The sequence below is a fragment of the Zalophus californianus genome, chromosome 5 (genome assembly GCF_009762305.2).
Source record: "Zalophus californianus isolate mZalCal1 chromosome 5, mZalCal1.pri.v2, whole genome shotgun sequence".
Classification (NCBI taxonomy): domain Eukaryota; kingdom Metazoa; phylum Chordata; class Mammalia; order Carnivora; family Otariidae; genus Zalophus; species Zalophus californianus.
The window spans coordinates 123,387,901-123,404,591 of NC_045599.1; the positions used below are offsets into that span (position 1 = coordinate 123,387,901).

Sequence of the window (16,691 nt, forward strand, 5' to 3'; positions counted from 1 at the left end):
TGCCCAACAGCTGCTAGAGCTTCTCCCTTTGGATGGGCAATAGCTCTGTGCCTACCCAGGCCCAAAGAAAAGTCTCTATTCTGAGTTGCCAGTTCAATGGCTAAACCCTGGGGCAAGCATGTAATAATTCCCAAATAAATAAACAGGGACACCTGGGTGGTTCATTTGGTTAAGCATCTGCCTTCAGCTCAGGTCCTGATCCTCAGGTCCTGGGATGGAGTCCCTCATCGGGCTTCTTGCTCAGCAGGGAGCCTGCTTCTCCCTCTGCCTGCCACTCCCCCTGCTTGTGCTTTCTCTCTCTGTCTCTCTCTCTCTCTGACACATAAATAAAATCTTTAAAAAAAAATAAACGATGAACTTTATAAATGATTTCAAAATATCTTAAGTCAAGATAACTTGGTAATGATTTTATTTGTGGCACCCCTCATCCTTGTGGGATCATCTATTATGTTTATACAACACTTTGGACTTTTCAAGATGCTTTCATGTGTATCAGTCATCTAATCCTTAAACCTTTGCTGAGTAGTTGAGATCGTATTACTACCAGGCGGAACAGACAGAAAAACGAAACCAGGTGGAGGCTAGTTAACTGATTCGCAGAAGACAAAGAACTCTCTGGTGATAGAGCTGGTGGTAAAATCAAAGTTTTCTAATGCTTGGCCCAATTCAAAATATCCCAAGAAAACCAAAGTTAGCAATCCCCTCACCTTCTCCTCATCCTTTTTTTTTTTTTTTCTTTCCCCTCAATTCTGTTTCTTTTGTTTGGAGACTTTTAGATCCTGACAAAATATCACCCCTTTGGGCTGCCTGTGTTTCAATGAACCTGGAGCCGCCCTTCACAGAATCAGAGAGCCCTGCATACCACTGACTCATGGAGAGCCCTTACCTTGTGGTTTCTTCCTAGTAAAATGATGCTGGCATCCCAATCATCAGGCACCCACTCAGGCATGCCTGAGCAGGGGCACTTGACTTGTGCGGGCCCTCCTCTGAGGTTCCAAAATTAAAGACGATGAAAATTTGTTGGGGTGCCTGGGTGGCACAGTTTGTTGAGCATCCAACTCTTGGTTTTGGCTCAGGTTGTGATCTTAGGGTCCTGAGACTGAGCCCTGAGTCAGGCTCCACACTCAGCTAAGATTCTGCTTGAGACTCTCTCTCCCCCTCCCCTCTGCCCCTCCCCCTAAAATAAATCAATCTTAAGAAAAAAAAGAAGATGAAAATTGAATCAGATGTTGGTAACCTCCCAAATTTTTGAGAGCTGTTTCCGTGCTTTTCTAAGTCTCTCCCTTTCATTCCCAACCTTCCCCATTTTTCCTGTAACCAGTATGAACTGTCTCTTATGCAAAAATAGTCAGTTCTCACTTATTTTTGCCAATAGTCACATTTTTATTATGATTAAGAATTTTATTATTAAAATTATTACATCTCTGGTAGAAGTCCAAAGTTTACGGCAAGATGTAAGTCAAGCTCCCACTTGACTTTTTAGCAAAATGCCCTGTATCTCCTTCTTAAAGCCTTGAACTACTGTCAAAATATCCAGGAACACAGTTCCAGGATTCTGACTTGGGATGGGAGTGGGTAGTAAGTTGCAAATTCACCTGATCAGTTACCACCACCGAGTTGTCCTGTACCGTCCAAGAGAGCAGCTCCATGCACTGAGAGGCCTGTACCCCTGCACAGTCCTACCATTCTTTTAGGAATTCCAGATGGTCTTGTCAGATCCAGTATTTTAAAAGCCACAGATTACTTAGACAACATCTCCTGAGCTCTGGGGGATAAGATTCATGGTAGATCCGTTTGGGGTGTTGTCTCTCAACTTACATCCTTAATTCTTGATGCCCACTAAACTCCAAACTTGTTTTTTCCTTTATTTAGTTAATATCTTCTAATTCCTTTTATGACTGCATTTCAAATTCCTCAATTCCATTTCTTGAGACTTTTTTTCCTTGCTAGCCTGTCAGTCCTCTACCTTTAAGGGCCCATTTTCCACTAGCTCTTGAATGCCTACTTTCCTGCTACCTGGTTTCCAAAATCAAATTCTGATATAAATTATAAATTTAGCATCTAAAACATCCATAGATGTGATTATATGCTTCAGAATTACTTTACCGTCTTCAGAGCTTGCTCTGTCCTACATGAAACTGAAAATAGTCATACAAAATCACACTAAGAGGAAAGATATCAATCAGAAAAGCTAGACTGACACTCAGATCTTTGGAAAGTGTGTTAACATTAGCATTGGAACTTACCAATAATGTCCACATCCTTTCCTTGAGGAGCAGCAGAGCATAGCAGAAAGGGCATAGACATCATAAGAAACTGACTATGGTTCAAACTCAGCCAGAGTTAAGTTTCTATTGCTTACAAGCTCTCTGAACGTGGGTAGTTCTCTTAACTATCGAATGGAAACTAGATAAGAACATAAACCCCAGAGGGTTGTTATAAAGATTAAACAAGATTAAATATATAAAATGCCTAGAATGATGCCTGGCAGGAAAAAAAAAAAGATTACTAACGTTGTTATCATTAATCCCAGAAATTTCCTATAGATTTAGTGTTTCTGTTTCTTCTTTACTTATTTTATTATAATTCAATATACACCCTCTTCTTTCCATCGCAACACACTAGATTTTTGGTTTTGAGAATTCCAATATTATTATTTATGTTTTAGCATACTTTATAAAGTCCAGATTGAGATTTTAAAGCCAATCATATTACATTAACGTAAGTCTCCTGGATTTTTTTTTTCTCAAAAACTGAGATGCTTTTCCTTAGAATGATTTTGTATACGTGCAAATATATCCCTAATCGTATTTGAAAGTGACCGCAGGTTTTGCAAAGCAAAATGTTTCACTGCTAAATACTAGGGTAACATAGGAACACCTTAGTTTATGTTCTCCAAGCTTGAGGAGGAACAGAACACTTGAAAGATTAGTTTAGTGCCTCATTATGCCTTTCAAATGACCTCTGACAGGTTTCCAAAGGTAATTATTTTAAAAAATCCAACCAGTCCCCCTCTGTCTCTTAGCTGTGCTTTCTCTCAGCTCTGCCACATCCTCAGGCAGACCCTTCCCTGGTGGTGGTGAGACAGATGCTGACAATGCCAGGGTGGAGAGGGGGTGATGCTCCTCAGAGGTCCAAGTCCAGTGGGAAAGCAAGCATCCCCCTTTCTGGGTAACTCAAGTTATTATAACTAAGGAAAGGAGAATGGATACCAGACAAGCAGAACAGCAGGGGCCCAGCACAGATGCCCTGTCAGAAAGTCTCATATGCCCGTGTAAAGATGAAAGTACTACAGGGGTTTTGGGATGAGTCAGTTTTTAGTGTTTCCAGTTCATCGTTCCCCAAAACATGTCTATAATTTCTCACCTCCAGGCCTTAGAACACTTTCATATGGTAGCACCCCTGGCTTGTCCAGATCTTTTCCATGAAAAGATAAGTCACAGGTGGATGATAAACATTTTTCTTCTGTTTAGACAATAGTTTTCCACTCACAGTGGCTTATTCTCTGAGTACAGCTTTAAGTCCTTTAGGAATCTATCAGACTGTATTATTTATAAATTAAAATAGGGCGCCTGGGTGGCTCAGTTGGTTAAGCAACTGCCTTCGGCTCAGGTCATGATCCTGGAGTCCCGGGATCGAGTCCCACATCGGGCTCCCTGCTCAGCAAGGAGTCTGCTTCTCCCTCTGACCCTCCCCCCTCTCATGTGCTCTCTCTCTCTCTCATTTCTCTCTCTCAAATAAATAAATAAAATCTTTAAAAAAAAAAAAATAGGATGTTGTTTTCATTTGTCAAAGTCACTAGGATTTTTAATGTGTATTCTGGGATAACAGAGGCATTTCAAGTCAGTAAGCAATAGCTCATTAGATAAATGGTGCAGGGACGCTTAATGATCTAAGAACAACAGCAACAGCAACAAAAACCATAAAACTAGATCACGGTCTCACACCTAACTCCAAAATAAATTCTTCAATCATTTCAAAGAGTTAAATGTAAAAAAAATGAGTCCAAAAGAAGTAGAAAAAAATATAAGGTTAATAATTGTGTGTTCTCAGGGTGCCTGGCTGGCTCAGTGGGTGGAGCATGCAACTCTTGATCTCGGGGTTGTGGGCTCGAGCCCCACATTGGGTGTGGAGATTACTTGAAAATAAAATCTCTTAAAAATAATAATAATGAGGGCTCCTGGGTGGCTCAGTCAGTTAAGCGTCAGCCTCTGGCTCAGGTCATGATCCCAGGGTCCTGGGATCGAGCCCCGCATCAGGGTCTCTGCTCAGAGGGGAGTCTGCTTCTCCTTCTCCCACTCCCCCTGCTTGTTCTCTCTATATATCTCTGTCAAATAAATAAATAAAATCTTTAATAATAATAATAATAATAATACTGATGTGTCCTAAGTGTAGGGAAGGCATTCCCAAACATAACTCTAGTGATAATAGAAACTATATATAAAAGAATTTACTCACTGAATTAGAGAAAAAGTAGTAAGTCCTAAATATCAAAAAAGTTTAACTTATTGATGACAAAAATGAAATGGGAAAAATATTTCTAACATAAATGTAACAGTTGGAAAATTTTATTTATCAGATTTGTGGGGGAACTAATTCTCCCTACCTCAACCCCTCCCCAAAAATGGCTGCCAAAGAGAAGATGAGCAATTCCTGTGAGCATTGCACCCAGCAGGTGCCTCACAAGTCAGCAGTGCAGGGCCTGAGTACATTTTAAAACTCTGTACTAGTGAAAGGACTGGGATAGTAAGAAGAGAAGATGTAGAGAGAGGGTAATATTTTTGTCATTGTTGTTGTAGTTTCACTTTTTTTATTTAAATTCAATTAATTAACATGTAATGTATTATTGGCATCAGAGGTACAGGTCTGTGATTCATCAGTCTTATGTAACATCCAGTGCTCATTCCATCACATGCCCTACTTAATGTCCATCACCCAGTTACCTCAACCCCCCACCTACCTCCCCTCCTGAAACCCTCAGTTTGTCTCCTTTGATTAAGAGTGTTTTATGCTTTGTCTCCCTGAGAGGGGGTAATATTTTTAATAATTACCAAAATGAAAAACTTGAAAAGAGGCAGAACTATCTAGAAGGAATTAAGAAGCTTTTTGTATATATCATTTAAAACCCTGCCCCTGACCCTTTAAGATAACTTACAGTAAAGTACAGTATTTCCTTCAAAGGTTCTGAAGATTTGGGGTTTTATTGGTTGAGACATGGTATGGTCTTTTGTTTTGTTTTTTGGTTGATTTTGCGGGGGGGGTCTCGTTTTTGTTGTTGGAGGTTTTTTTGGTATGAACAGCCAGAAGCAGAACCCAAAGCAGCCCAATTACTACATTCAGTTTGTCCATGTAAGTGGCAAAAAGATGAATACCCTTAATAAAGACGTTCTATTAGTCACTACAAAAAGGCAAATACTATTTTAAAAACAGGCAAAGGATTTGAATAGATAATACAATTAAAACAAAACATGATGAAAATGAAAAAATTGACCCCAATGGTGCTCAGAAACATGTAAAATTAAGAAAAAATGTTTTTTTCAAGAGTGCATCCCCTCAGGGCGCCTGGGTGGCTCAGTCGGTTAAGCGGCTGCCTTCGGCTCAGGTCATGATCCCAGGGTCCTGGGATCGAGCCCCACATCGGGCTCCTTGCTCCGCGGGAAGCCTGCTTCTCCCTCTCCCACTCCCCCTGCTTGTGTTCCTGCTCTCGCTGTGTCTCTCTGTCAAATAAATAAATAAATAAATCTTAAAAAAAAAAAAGAGTGCATCTCCTTTTCCTCTCAAAAAAATTGCCCGCAAATTAGGAGGACAAGAAAAACAAACAATATTTAGGGAAACTAGGCAACATACATAAATCCAGTGCATAATGTATAAAATCAGAAAGGGTCTAAGCAAAGCCAGGACGTACAGAGACATTCTATTCATGAGATAGTCAAAAGAACCTATGAATTTTTTAGGTATAAGCAATGGTGTACTGATAAATTTTGAACTAGTTCTCTAAGACAAACTGTGTGTATGTGTGTTATGTATGTATCCATACATGTAATAAATTTTATTGATATAAAAGTTGCATAGCATAAAAATAAATAAGAATAAGCCAAACAATACTCTTTATTGAAAAGTCCTCGGAGCCAATTGTTTATTTTTGCCAATTTCTTTTACCTGTAGCCAACCTATGGTTACAATTAAGGAATGAGTGTAGTTCGAACCTGAATGTTGATTGCTATTTTCATTTATGTTAACAAGATGAATGTAAAACAACAAAGATATATGTCAGAACTTCACTCATTTGCCAATGCTGTGAGTGACTATTTTGCTGAGTTGTATAATGCTTTCAAATACTGGAAAATATTTCCTGAATGTTTTATGCCATTCACCATGTAATAGTTACAGAAACAACACACTTTTAAATTTAATCTGTATCATAAGCATTTTCTCCATCACTCTCTTATATCTAACAATCAACAAAACAATAAAACTGAAATTTATAGTTCTTGTCTATTTCCAGGATCTAAATAATCCCATTATGCCTAAATTCAATCTACATAGTGAGGTCACTGAATGCAGAGTAGGGAAGAGATGCCAACAGTATACCATCACATAGTCTTTCCACCATTTATAGCACTTCTCACAATTTTGTATGTATTTTACTTATATGTTTTTAGTTTTTATCTATCTCCCCAAATCCGTAAGAGCAGAAATTTGTATCTCTTTTTTCTCTTTTGTATCCTAGTGCCTAGAACAGAACTTGACACATATAGTAAGCATTCAATAAATATTTGTTGAATAAAAAATAAAATGTTCAACTTACTATATGCCAGGTACTGTCCTAAATGTTTTACGTGTGTTAAGTCTAAAGTCCTCACTGCAATCCCATGAGGTGGCACTATTATGATTTTCATTTACCAGGTGAAGCCAGAAGTGACTTATCCAAGTCACCCAGCAGATAAGTGGTGGAGCCAGGATTTAAACTCAGGCACTTTGGCTCCAGATCTTGGACTCTTTACCACAATGCATTCTCTCAATATATCAGAGCCCTGATGCCGGCAAAAAGAAATCTGAGAATGTCAGATGTGTGGCAGACCTTAAAAGCAACCAGGTCACATTAGAGCAAGTGGACAAGTGTGGTATGCTGGAACCGATTCATTATCTGACAGGTTTGGTTTTGTAGAAAATGCTTAAAGACATTTTACAGCACTGTTGGAAATTGTGGGAAGTAAGAGTTCCAAAGAAAAATATTCGCAAATGACAAAATAAGACAGTTATTAACTCCAGGAAAACAGTAAGTTGAATGAGAAAGGAAATGTAATCATAGTACACTGCTTGATTCAGCAAAAAATAGTATTTACCAAGTCATGATAACGAAAACAATGAACATGGATTTAATTCAAAAAAAAAAGTTATGCTTTTGCTACATTGGAAAAGGAAGGGGAAGAGGGCATAAATCTACATCTACCAAATAGAAAATCAGTAATTTTTTCAAGCAGTAGCTATATGTATATGTGTGTGTGTGTATGTATATGTGTATATATATATATATATATATATATAAAGGTAAATGCAAAAGAAACATCTAAAACATTGGAAGTTTTTGGTATTTGGTATTGGTATTTTGATGAAAATGAAATTAAAACAAAAGGTAGATTTTTTTTCCATAATATTGTGAAAAATTCAAAGCATAATAATGCTGATGTTGGCAAAAATATGTGAAAATCACTCTCATATACTAGCTGGTGGAGCTGTCAGTTGATGTTTCCTTGGAAGACAATTTGATATTTTGTATCAAAAGTCTTAAAAAATGTTTGACCCAGCATTTCCACTTAATGGAATTCATTCTAAGAAAAAACTTTAAATATGTGCAAAGACTAAGACATTTCTTATTACAGCTAAAAGGAAAGGAATTAATACAAATATCCAATATTAGAGCCTTAGTGGGATTTTTTTTTAAATCATGGTAGAGCTGCCTAAGGAAAAATTGTTCCATTACTAAAAATTATAATTAGATTAACCCAGAATGATATTTATGATATTAAAACAAAAATGCTGGTAACAATATAGCAAATGGTTCCATTTTACTCCCCTGCTGTAAAAGTATATGTTTGCACTAAAATGTTTCAAAATACATGTAATTCAGTAGCTATTGCTGGGTGATGGCGTTATGGGTGATTCATATTTATTTAGTTCTGCTTGTCCTTATATTTTAATCTCTACTATACATATGACTTATTTGTGAGGTTGTTTAATACATTTCAATGTTTATAAATCATACCTGAAACAAAATCTTCTCATTAAAGATTCAAGGAAGTCATTGAAAACAAGAAAAATGTGTTACCTATGATAGCAGACACAAAAACTACACCTCTTTGCTCTAAAGTAATGAGTCCAGTGAAACATCATTTACATTTTTAAAATCATAATGAATGTGGTATTAAAGTTGATGTAGACTTCTTCACAAAATCCGGAATATTAAAACTGTGGTTTACAAAAGCTTAGAAAAAATAAGAGAAATTCTTTTTATTTTTTTTTTATTTTTTATTGGTGCAATTTTTCACCTGTATACTCTACACCTAGATTTAACAATTGTTAAGGTTTTTCTTAACAAGGTAAGAGAAATTCCTTTTAATATAGTGGGAATTAAAAAACTTATCTATCTCAGAAAAAGGAATGTTTATCCACATCACTAATCATCATGGAAGTGCAAATCAAAATCACAATGAGATATCACCTCACACATGTTCATCAAAAGACAAGAGATAGCAAAATGCCAGAAGTGGAGAAAATGGAACACTTGTATACACTGTTGGAATGTAAACTGGCACAGCCACTGTGGAAAACAGTATAGACTTTTCTCAATAAATTAAAAGTAGAACTACCATATGTAATCCAGCAAACCCACTTTGTGTATATATCAAAAAGCAACAAAGTAATTATTCAAAGAGATACCTCTACTCCCATATGTATAGCAGTATTAATCATAACAACCAAGGAATGGGTACAACCTACGACCTATCTGTCCATCAACAGATGGATAAAGAAAATGTAGTAGATATATAAAATGGAATATTATTCACCCTTAAGAAAAAAGAAAATCATGAAAACTTTGACAATCTGGATGAAGCTGGTGGGCATTATGCTAGTGAAATAAGCCAGAAAGCCAGACCAAGACAAAAATGCATGGTTCAATGATATGTGTAATCTAAAAAACAAAACAAAAAAGTCAAACTCGTAGAAAACAGTAGAAAGATGGTTGTCAGGGGCTAAGGTGAAGAAAATAGGAAGAAGCTGATCAAAGGGTACAAACTTTCAGTTTATAAGATGTAAGGTCTGAGGATCTAAAGTAAAACATGGTGACTATAATTGACAATGTGTTGTATAACTGAAATTTGTTGAGAGACTAAAACTTAAGTGTCCTCATCCTCTGCCCGTGAGATGGATGTGTTGATTAGGGTGGCTCAGTCGTTAAGCGTCTGCCTTCGGCTCAGGTCACGGTCCCAGGGTCCTGGGATGGAGTCCCGCATCGGGCTCCCTGCTCCGCGGGAAGTCTGCTTCTCCCTCTCCCACTCCCTCTGCTTGTGTTCCTGCTCTCACTGTCTTTCTCTGTCAAATAAATAAATAAAATCTTTGATTAACTCAATGGAGGGGAAAACCTTTCAAAATATATATATATATATATATAGAAAAATCATTGTGTTTATATAATTTAACTATTTTATAATTCTGTCAATTATACCTCAATAATCTGAAAAAATAGGAACATTTAAAATGCCATGTTCTATGATACTTAGAATATTAGACTCTTTAAAGCATTAATTTAACTTAGGATGCATTTCTTACATTTTTATATTTAAGATCTTCATTTCTGCATATTTGGAATAGCCAGCTCTTGTGTTTTGAAGATTTATCTTAATTCATGGTATTTTTTGTTCTGCTTCTTAGGTACCAGCAAAGGCCAAATGTCTTACTCAACTACTTCCCTGCCACCACCTCCACCACCCCATCCAGCCAACCAACTGCCATTGCCAGCATGTCACCCAACACAACCGCCAGTCCCAAGTCTACCTCCCAGAAACATTAAACCTCCCTTAGATCTAAAGTAAGCAAAGATTATCTTGCCATTTCTTTGTCAATCTCTTGCCATAGATTTTCAAACTCTGCTTGGCTGAATGCTGGAGTTCCATGGGAAACTGCTGGGGCCACAAATGTGGGCAGATGGAAGGAGAAGGGGATGGCTGGGCAGGCTGCTCTCATACCCGCATATCCTTCAGCAAGTACTGTTTATCTCTTTTTACAGTGGCTTTTTCCCTTAGGAGTTCATTTGAAAAAAAATTTCCACTGCCTTTTAAATATTTTGAAGCATTCTTCAGGTTAGCATTACAATCATCTCTTCCACCATCACTACCATTATCATAATTGTTACCACCACCACCATCAACACTGCCATCACCACCATCCCCATAGTAATCATCACCACCATCACCATTATCATAACCATCACCACCACCATCATCACCACCACCACCATCATCACCACCACCATCATCACCACCACCACCATCATCACCACCACCACCATCACCACCACCATATTTTACTACTTATGACACGCTAGGAACTTTACATATATAAGTAGAAAGTGTTTTCACCATTTCACAGATGAAGAAATGGGAATTTACAGAGGCTAAGTAACTTCTCCAAGATTACGCAAGAATGTAGAGTAGAAATTTGGGGCAATGTCAGTCTGAGTCCAAAGTAAATGTGTACTTTTAACCACTCTGCTAAATAACCTCCTTAAGTAAAAAATACAGGTTTTCTCTCAATCTTCAGATTTTTGGCTGTGTGTTTAAAAACCAGGAAACTTTTATTCAAGTCCACTCTTGCTTTTCTTGGATGGCGCTTTTTAGAAATGTCAAAACTGGATGGGTGCTATGGATGGGATCTTTACCATGATTTACCAGAATAGCTGGTTAAGGAAAAAGCAGGCACAAGATTGGGATAGAATGAATGTCATTTTAAAAAGACATTGGATAATGGCAAGTATAGATTCTTACGGCAAGTTAGACTATGTCTTCCCTTTCTTCTTCTAGAAAATTGCTTTATATGATTCTCCTTTACCACAAATAAGCAATATCCCAAAATATTTAGCTGTATTTTTTTTTCCTCCATTTCAATCCCCTACCAGACTGGTATTCTTTACATTAAAAGTACTTCATATCCATAATCTGTATGGTAGAATCTATTAATATCAATATCTGATTGACAGCTTTCTTTTATTGATGATGATTGCAGTTTAGAGCAGGGGTTGAAAACACATCTGTTATAGGGAGCCAACACTGTGTTTCACTTTATTGCATTTGTTTGAAGTATAAAGGCAGTAACTAGAAAGTGTTAGAGCAGCTTAGGGGCTATTATCTTGTTTGTGGCCTGCATTGTCCATTTATGTTAACTGTGTGCCCTTCCAGGCATTTGATTTTATGAATTCTAATTAAAAGACTCTAATACCCCATGATATCTTGCTACCAAATAAGAGCTTAAGCCATCTGCCTACTAACATGTAAGTGCTAAATAAATATTTATTTACTTAAAATAATTAACATGTGTTCTTATATACACCTGACTTCTATAAGTTATTTTGCTTTCCCATGTATTAAATTCTGTTTCTTTTTCTTAATCTTTCTTCCTAGTCTGACAAATTTAACTGACTAGATCATGATCTTAGTACTTTTGGATTTTACTATGTGACCCTATCCCAGCTACTGCCTTCAGTCTTGTATAATTCTAGTGAGAAATTTTAATAAATACGCTGAGCACGAATCCCTGAAAATTTATAAGACATGAAGACTGATAATTGTTTGATTGAAAACTGTGGGGAGAGGAGTATTTGGCACTATTCCTGCTTATGAGGAGTCCCCAAGACCACCATATGTTTGAGGATTCATTTAAAGGACTCACAGGATCCAGCATGTAGTAGTACTCACGGCTAAGATTTATCACAGTGACACTGTCCTTCAATGCCTAGGAGGGACACACCGAGAATGCTCCTTTCTCCAGCTTTGGAAATGTGTAATGCTGCTTCCCAGGGAAGACCGGTAGAGACAAATTTTTACTGAGAGTTTGTCACATAGGCATCTTCAGCCTAGCCACTACCAAAATACCAGACCTCTAGAAGGAAAGGAGGTTTTCACCACAACTTGCATGGTTTATACAGTCTAGGCACAGCAAGGCACTCTTATCAATTAGGCAACTCTTCCTATCAGTGTAGGGAATTTTTTAGAAGTGGAGTTCCCAGATGCAAGCCAAGGGCCAGTCTTGGTGTCAGATTCTTCTAAAATTAGCACCTTAGGCCTACTATATTAATCCTTTTCTGCAAGGCTGCTCCCCAGAATCCATTATGGTATGGTGGGAAATAAAAAGTTTTAGATGGAAGAAAGGATTTTAAGAACAGTCGTATAGCCTGTACTACAAATTCATAAGGATGCTGGACAATAGCTCAGCTTTTCAGTGAATTCTTGCAAAGTTGAAAAAGGCCTTCCAACCAACTAGGCCCACATTCTTACTTGTAACATCATTTTCATCAGAAAGTAGCAAAATCCACCAATTGTAATAAACTTTACCTCATTCCTATTTCTGTCTTATTAGGGACTCCTAATTAGAAAGTCAGATTCATCTAAGAATTCCTGACTCCACAAAATTCATATTCTCAGAAGAAAGATGAAGAGAAACAGGAGTCTTTTGGGATGTTATATTGCCTAGATAAACAATAATTGGGGAATCTGAAAGTCAATTGTCTGATGGAGAAAATAGAGGGAATGAAAGCTAAGGGAAATCTACAATTTTTTTTTAAGTAAAAATGTGGTGTATAGTGAAAGACTTTCAGGTTCCCATCAGAGAGCTCAAGTAAATTCCAAAATCATGAAATAGCTGGATTAGAAAATTTCCCCCAAGTAGGAGAAGCCAGATAAGACACAAAGAAGAAACGAGAGCAAAATGACTCTTGATATTTAGGCTCAAAAATTTATATTTTATGTGAGAGGGAAATTTATGGGATAATCTTTAAGCAAAATTGTGAGATATGGGCATTCCTATGCTTTCCCTCATGCCGCCACCCTTCAAAACACACACATGGGTGTTTTCCGCATGCTCCCTCTGCCAGCCTGCAAATGCCATTCCTCCCCTCTCAGGGGCCACTTTCAGGTCAAGCTCTAATAGATTTTTTTTACATTCACTCAAGAATTGGGTTGTTTTTTTTTTTTTGCCACTACTTTGTGCTGTTGTAATAGTAGTTCAGGAAATATCAGTGAACAAAATAAAAATCCCTGCCCACATAAAACAGGGGGCAAGAGACCCAAAGAATAAAAATAATAAACAGGTAAAGGAGATAGTATGGTAGGAAATACCAAGTAGGAGGAAAGAGAGCAGAGTTAGGTGGTGTAGTGGGAGGGTGGGGTTGGAGATAGCGTGTCACAACTTTAAGAAAGGGGAGGGTAGGGGTGCCTGGGTGGCGGCTGCCTTCGGCTCAGGTCATGATCCCCAGGGTCCTGGGATGGAGCCCCACATTGGGCTCTCTGCTCCACAGGACGCCTGCTTCTCCTTCTCCCACTCCCTATGCTTGTGTTCCCTCTTTTGCTGTCTCTCTCTGTCAAATAAATAAAAAAAATCTTTAAAAAAGTAGCTGCCTTTATAGGCAGTTATATACTTGAGCAAAGACTCACAGAAGTGAGGGAGTTAGGCTTGCAGATGTCTTAAGTAAGACCATTCCGGGCAGAGAAAGCAGACAGAACAAATGCCTAGAATGTTCAAGGACTAGGAGGAGGGAAACTGATGCTGGAGTAGAGTGAGCAAGGGAAGGAATAGCAGGAAAAGATTCAGCTCACATAGGGCCTTGCCGGTCATAGTCAAGTTCGTGTCTCCTCGTGAAATGGTAACCACTGAAAAAGGTTGAGCACAGCAGTGATGTTTTGACTTATGTTTTATCAAGATCACCTGAACAGCTATATGAAAAGAGACAGTAGACAAATATTGAAACAGGGAAACTAGTTAGGTAGATATTGCAGAAATGCAGCCATGGTATAGAGGTGGCTCTAATCAAATGGTGGCAGTGGAGGTCGAGAGAGGTGTCCAGATTCTGAATATACTTTGAAGGTAGAGGCAACAGAATTTGGATTTGGGGTGTGAAGGGAAACAGGGATCAAAGATGTCTCCAGGGCTTTTGGCTTGAGCAACTGTAATATAAGGATGATGTTTCCTTCAACTGAAATGGGAGAGGGTGAAGGTGAGCAAATTTGGGGGTGGGGAAATCAGGAAAGCATGGCTATGTTAAGCTTGAGGTGTCTTTTAAACATCTAAGTGGAGTTATTGGGGCGGCAATTGGGTATCAGGAGCGAAGAGTTTGGGAGAGAGTTCTGGTTTTAAAATATAAATTTGAGAGTCATAGGCATATATTCTCCACTTAAAATCACGAGACTGTTACCATCACCAAGGAAGTGAGTGTAACTAGAGAGAAGAATCAAGCCCTGGGGCACTCCAACTCTACTAGGCCTGGGAGAAGAAAAATGAACAAGGGAGAGTAAAAAGGGAAAAACAATAAAATAGGAAGAAAACAAGAGCGTGGTGTCCTGGAAGCCCAGTAAAGATAAGTATTCCCTAAGACCAAATGAGGAAGGACTGTGGAAGTCGTGAGGGAGAGATATCCTGGACTTCGGATGCAAGCCTGACTAAAATAACATTAGAGGAACAGGAAAGAAGAACTGGGAAGACCAATTATAGACAACACTTTCAAGGAGAAATGGGGCAGTAACTGATGGGAAAAGTGGAATAGAGTTGTTTTGGTTTTTTTTAAGATGGAAGAAATAACAGTATGTCTGTATGCCGGTGAGAGAGATCCAATGAAGAAGGGAAAATTATAATGGTGGCAAGGGCAGAATTCCTGAAACAAGGACGAGAGCGAGTGGGAAGTAGTGTTCAGGTGAGGGACTGGCTTCCCAAAGGAATAAATAACCGAAAGGTTTACAGTCTTCCCTAGGGTGTAGAGTCTGCGTTGCTTACGGCAAGAAAGGAATTTTTTAATTGGTGTCAGGGAAGGAATTTCAGGAGATAGGGTGGCCTTAATCACTTGCCTCCCCAGAAGTCAGAGGTGATGACATCATTCAGATCAGGATGCCTTAAGAATGTAAAAGACTGGAGGCAGAAGAGAATTAGAAATAATAACCATCTTTTAAAATAAAGTGGGTGAGGCCGAAGTTCTGTTTTATTTTAAATTGTATTGCTTCCCCACCTAGTGGTCAGAAGTCAGCTAGTTACATTTTCTGCTGTGTTACTCAGACATCAGAAGAGAAACTGAAACGCATCGAAAGAGCTTGTTTATCACTATTAGTGTTCAGATCAACATCTTTTAGTGTAACACATTTCTTGGCACCACCTTTAAAAATTAATTATAATTTTAACAGTATAACTAATTTTTTCATAGGAAAACAAACCACTGGTTGCATATTTTGGTGTACAAAACAAATTCCATTAGTAGTTATTAATAGTAACGAGACAGGAAAAGTGAAGTAATAAGAAATAATAAATACTGGGAAGTGACCAAGGTTGAACAGTTCTTACCATGAGGTCATTCATAGTCAGTTTCAGATTTTGGGGGCTCTCAAATCAGACAAAAATTAAGAATTTACCATTATAATCCTCTTATTCATTAGAAATACTTAACAGTGTCTGGAATTCGAGACTTGCCCCATCAGACGTGCACTTCCAAGGGGCCCAGTCTAACTCCATTTGGAAAGCATGGGCTGAAATGAGTTTTATAGATTCTCCAGCATTCAATACAGGAAGATATGTCCCTGAGAAAAGTTCACAGAGAAGTCGTAAGATTTTATTCTCAGCAACAGCAGGTATAGAACCAAGTTTCATGTGACACTTAGATTTGCCCTTCTTCTTTAAAAAACAAAAACAAAAACCAAAAAACCCCAATTAAAGTTATGAATAGCAAAGAAGATATAAAGGTCAATAGCTTTACATCTTTAAAAGTCAGGAAATAGAGCTCTAATAGCTTTCTAAAAATGGCAGTTGTAATATTGAATTGACTTTGTGTTTCCTATGTAATTCTACACACCACCGTGTAAAAACCAAGAACCGGTGAAAGGTCCTCCTGAACAGACACACTGTTCTAACAACTGATAAGCTTCCTTTTCTTCTCCTTGACCTGCCCCCTCTGCTGAGGTCTGTGTGACAGGTGATTGGTTTCATTGTTTGCCTGTATCTTCATGCAGTTTTTCTCAATGCCTGCAACACTTTTCTTTTTTAATAATTGGCAACAGTTTAATCTCAGTTTATTATGACACTCACCTATTTCTCTTCCTCATCTTTTATTCTTCACTATCATTCTTACATGATTTCTTATTTATTGAACATTTTCATGTTGTATATGGTGAATTCAGAGTTCTATAAAGTAAACTAAGATTTATATGCTATTGTGTTGTGTCCATGAATCAATGTGTGCATGCAAACGTTATCTACAAGTAATAAATGGTTTGTATAAACGTGCAGCCCCATATGCATGAATGTGCTATGCAGATACTCTCCATTCTGCAACTATTTGTTACTCTTTCAAATGTTTTAGGAAATAAACTGCAAGTCCAGTAGTCTTTTTGACTAATATTCTTTTTCTAAAATGATCATAAACAAGTCACTTTGATAACAAA

The 16,691-nt window shown here is 37.8% G+C and overlaps 1 protein-coding gene across 2 annotated transcripts in view; it reads left to right on the plus strand.

Moving 5' to 3' along the window:
- Positions 1-16,691, plus strand: part of FYB1 (FYN binding protein 1) — a 162,219-nt gene that overhangs the window by 103,215 nt on the left and 42,313 nt on the right. For both annotated transcript variants that reach the window (XM_027606745.1, XM_027606746.1), the window contains exon 3: positions 9,934-10,090. In XM_027606745.1, coding sequence (XP_027462546.1) covers positions 9,934-10,090 — 157 coding nt within the window. The remainder of the gene's footprint in view (positions 1-9,933; positions 10,091-16,691) is intronic.